General features: G+C 44.6%; 1 protein-coding gene across 1 annotated transcript; it reads right to left on the bottom strand.

The window, feature by feature from the left end:
- Nucleotides 1-564: 564 nt before the first annotated feature.
- Nucleotides 565-1,973, bottom strand: LOC130167556 (proline-rich protein 2-like). Its single transcript, XM_056373871.1, has one exon. The coding sequence runs from the start codon at nucleotides 1,685-1,687 to the stop codon at nucleotides 944-946; it is 744 nt and encodes a 247-aa protein (XP_056229846.1). The 5' UTR covers nucleotides 1,688-1,973; the 3' UTR covers nucleotides 565-943.
- Between the last annotated feature and the right edge of the window lie 2,807 nt (nucleotides 1,974-4,780).

The raw sequence follows: 4,780 nt of genomic DNA on the forward strand, positions 1-4,780 counted from the left end.
CACACCCCGACAGCAACAAAGTAATTTAATGCTTTTTCATGAAAATTTTAAAAATATGTCAGCTGTGGAACCGACAATCCTGTAAAAACATTACCCAATCATGTTGAACACCACGTTCAAAGCAATTGGCTCGTGCAGTGCTAATCAAACTGCCATCTGCCCCTCCCTCCCTCCCTCCTCTGTGTCTACAGCTTTGCTTGCACTAATTGCATGCAGCTTCAACTGGAACAGCTGCCTCCATTTAACAGATGAAAATATGGAAGATAACGTGATTATGACCCAGATTCCAATCTATTACACTAGCACTTTAGCATGCTAAATAGCAACATGAAAAACTGGGGGTGGTAGTTGCATGTCGAACTTGGGTTAGGGTTAGGCACAAAGAAGGGAGTGGTTAGGGTTAGTAAAAGCATCTCGGTCAGGTGCGGAAAGAATAATGTCAAATCCGACAGGTAAGGACTGCACTTGTATCAAGGTCAAATTCCACATTTATTATGCATATTAGTATTATGCGCCATTTGAGCACTTTAGCATGTTTCTTAAGCACACCAAATGCCCCCTTTTAAAACTCCCAGTGGCTTTTGACCGTCCTGGAGGGCTGTAAACCATTGTTTTAAGAGAGGTACTTACCTGTGTGTGCACAACCGTGTGGTGATGAGATGACAATATGGCCGACTTGACCTTTGACTTACCATGTGACCCGCCACCATGTAATAGATAGAAATCTGGAATTATTCCAAATTCTCATCAAACTCAACTTATGGACTAGATGACAATTTGGAAGTTATTGACAGAGTCACACTGTTATGTGTCAAAATCAAACTCGTACGCAGAACTCAATGCTCAGAACCTTTATTTTCAAACTGGATTAATTGTAAAACATGAACATAGCCTCCTCTTGAAACTGTCCAAAAACATGGTTGCAAACAACCATTCTTCACCATTATACCTCATTCTCTGGCGTGCCACCTGAGTGTCGGCCAGTGTTCGACTGGCAGACACCCGGTGGTCGTCTTGGGTCTGGCTCTGGCTCTCTTGAACTGGGACCCTTTATCAGTCTGAGTCCCCAGGAGGGATTCATCGGAGGGCTCGGTCTGGGTCCCCAGGAGGGATTCATCGGTGGTCTTGGTCCCCAGGAGATATTAATCGGAGGGCTCGGTCTGGGTCCCCAGGAGGGATTCATCGGAGGGCTCGGTCTGGGTCCCCAGGAGGGATTCGTCGGTGGTCTTGGTCCCCAGGAGATATTAATCGGAGGGCTCGGTCTGGGTCCCCAGGAGGGATTCATCGGAGGGCTCGGTCTGGGTCCCCGGAGGGGATTCATCGGAGGGCTCGGTCTGGGTCCCCTGAGGGGATTCATCGGAGGGCTCGGTTTGGGTCCCCAGGAGGGATTCATCGGTGGTCTTGGTCCCCAGGAGATATTCATCGTAGGGCTCGGTCTGGGTCCCCGGAGGGTATTCTTTGGAGGGCTCGGTCTGGATCCCCACAGCGGACTTGTTGGTGGACTTGGTCTCATCGGTGGGCTTGGGCTCGGGCTCGGGCTCGGGCTCGGGCTCGGGCTCGGGCTCGGGCTCGGGCCCACGCGGGAACTTGGCGGTGGGCTCGGTGTCGGTCTGGGTCCCCGGAGGGGATCCTTTTGAGGGCTCGGTCCGGATCCCCACAGCGGACTTCTTGGTGGACTTGGTCTCATCGGTGGGCTCGGGCTCGGGCCCACGCGGGAACTTGGCGGTGGGCTCGGTGTCGGTCTCTGAGCACCACGGGGACTTGCTGCCAGGGTGTTTTGGGCACATGGACATGTCGTCTGGGCTTCACAAACTGGTGAAAGGTGAACAGAAAACAGATGCTCATGGGTGCTTCTCTAATCACTTTGAGTGCTCCACAGTTTACCCTACTTGTGACCTTCAAATTCCAAATGTCCATCTTTTAACAGATGAGAATTTGGAATAACTGATTCCAGATTTCAATCTATTATGACGCGATGGGTTAGCATATTATTTAGCCACATCAAACACCAAGATTTCACACAGAAACTTTTGAAAAAATGTGTCTAAGCAGTTTAAGAAACACTTGAAACCAGTTCCTGCTAATTTGGAAGGGCTATGCCTGTCCAAATCGACACTTTTAAGAGAGCATCTTACCTTGTGATGCAGGGAACATGTCGAGGTGAAGTCAATATGGCTGTCGTGACCTTTAGCCTCCTACCATGTGACCAACCAAATGAGAATGTGAAATTACTAGTTCCAAGTTTTCATCTGTTCCATTCATCGAGGAAAAATAAATTTGGGGGTGGCATAACTCAGGTTAGCGAATGGCTAGGGACATGGGAGTGACTGTCCCAGAACCTTCTTTTCCGGCTCTACATCATATGTCAAAATCAAGCGCCTAGCTCAAAGTACATTTTTCTGCCTCAGTGAGTGAAATTGATGAAAATGGAAGTGTGCTTTATAAACCCAAAATGCCTGTTAGGGCATGAGGTCATGTTGACATGAAACCACAAGGGCTGCGTGTTGTGCATTTTGAGCCCCCTTACAACATCTTCCAAATTCCAAACCCCATTAAATAGAAAGAAATTTGGAATATTCCACATTTCAATCTATGTATATTCCAGAGTTCAGTCTGTGACCAATTCAGAATTTGGAATTTCATAGATTGAAATATGGAAGGGATAAATGGGGTATTTCCCAGAGTTTGGGCAGTGTCAGAGCCTCCAAAATTTGACTCAGAGTACCTAGGACCAAGCCCTACCACATATGTCAGGTACAGCTCAATTGACAGCTTTTGAATTTTTGGGGTCAAAAAGTTCAAAGTTCAGTGTCAGCCATTTTGTTTTCACATGCGGGAAAGCTGTATCAGAATGGTAAGTTGCTCTGACAAAAATACTATATTTTGAGTGTTTCTAGCCTCTCTGGACCGCTATGGGTTATTTGACTGTTTTAGGAAGACTTTGCACACAAGTTTTAATGGTTGTTGAAAAGGTTTATCAAGAAATGAACATTTTAAAATGTTCGTTCGGTTTTAGCATTAGCTAACATGCTAATGTGTAATGTAACAAATTGAAATCTGGACCCGAATGTTGGCAGGTTCCATATTTTCATCTAAACTAGTTACAGAAATCCACATGTCAGTCTATTTGATTCAAATTTAAACTCTGTTCTTTTAAAATCTGCAGATGCCAATCTCTAGAGCATTTCACCAAAGGTGTCCTCCTTATCGAAAGCCTCTGATCACCAGGCTCAAGCTATGGCATTTGTTCATGACCCTCTCATTATTGCCTTTCACTGCAAAACCATCTCACGGACTGCAGATAGTGTCACAGTCATTATCACCTACATATGCTGCAGTGGGAGACGACGTGACCCTCAGCTGTCACTTCACCCTTGCTCCTGAAGACTTGGGAGGAATTGATATTGAGTGGAGCACCAAGCCTGCAGACATACAGAAAGAAGAAACAGTAGTTATCTGGTATGCTGGAGATCATCGCATCTACAATGATTTTGATCATCGATTTCAGAGCAGAGTTCAGTTTGTGTCTCCAGATCCTGAAAGTGGCAATGGTTCAATAACCATCAATGACTTGAAGCTAACAGACTCTGACACCTTCCAGTGCAAGGTTCAAAAACTTCCTGGAATCAGCAGCATCATCATTCGGCTGGATGTAATGGAGAGGCCAACCAAACCTGTGTGTAACCCTGAGGTTGTGGTTGAGATGGGTCAGACGGTGGTGCTCAGTTGCATTGGCAGTCAAGGTAGCCCCCCAATGTGGTACACATGGTCCAAGGAAAGCAGAGAAAAGATGCTCCCTGGTGACTTGTTTTTAACAATCACCGGAGAAGATGTATTGGGTCCCTATGTCTGTAATGCTGAAAACCTTGTGGGTTCTGAAACATGCACCGCAACACTCATACTGAAATCAGCAGTTAGTAATGTAGCAGTTTCAGCAGCAGTCACAGTCATTGTCCTCCTGATGATCATCACCATCTCAGCCATTGTATTCTTTTGTCGCAAAAGAAAAAATGTGGAGAACTTCGGAAGTGAGATCAGAGTAGATGAGCTGCCTCCCCACAAATGGCTACTGAAGAAGAGGCAGCAGGCTGTGCCTAAAAGGATTGTCCTGGAAAGAAATCAGGTAGGTAATATGATATGAACATTATACTTGAAATTACATGTGGAAGTCAGTATATGTGAATGTGGAAGTGTGTAGATATGAATGTGGAAGTCAGTATATGTGAATGTGGAAGTCAGGTCATCAGTATATGTACAGAAGGAATTGAGCAATTGTGAAAATGTGTTCAATAACGTTCATATTGAAAATCTCTCCAAAGGTGAAAGACAAGATGGACACCCTGGAGAAAAACAACAAAAGGAAGTCTGAAGTCTATGAAATTATGTGTGGAATATGTGAAGTGGAAAATGTCTATGAGACAATGACTGACATATCTGCCTCTGTGACTGGATGACAAATCAAGTGAAGTGAAATAATTGTTGAGCATGCACATGTTTGTTTGCAAACTCACAGGCTTCCTTGAAACATTTTGAGACCAATTTGTTTGTTTTTGTTTATTGAGAATACTTTTGTATTTCTACATTGAAATATAGGTTTATCTATTTCAAGGATTTTGTTGTTCAGTACATGGAATCTGGTTGATGTCTATGGTAACATTTGTTTTGGGTGAAAAACATTTCTAAGAGCAAGTAACATTTATTGTAACATTTTGGATGTAGCTGTTTTGTAACATTTTGGATCTTCATGGGTTGTGCCCTGATGTTTGTTTGGTTCTTCCAA

Source organism: Seriola aureovittata, chromosome 4 (assembly GCF_021018895.1).
Source record: "Seriola aureovittata isolate HTS-2021-v1 ecotype China chromosome 4, ASM2101889v1, whole genome shotgun sequence".
Lineage (NCBI taxonomy): Eukaryota > Metazoa > Chordata > Actinopteri > Carangiformes > Carangidae > Seriola > Seriola aureovittata.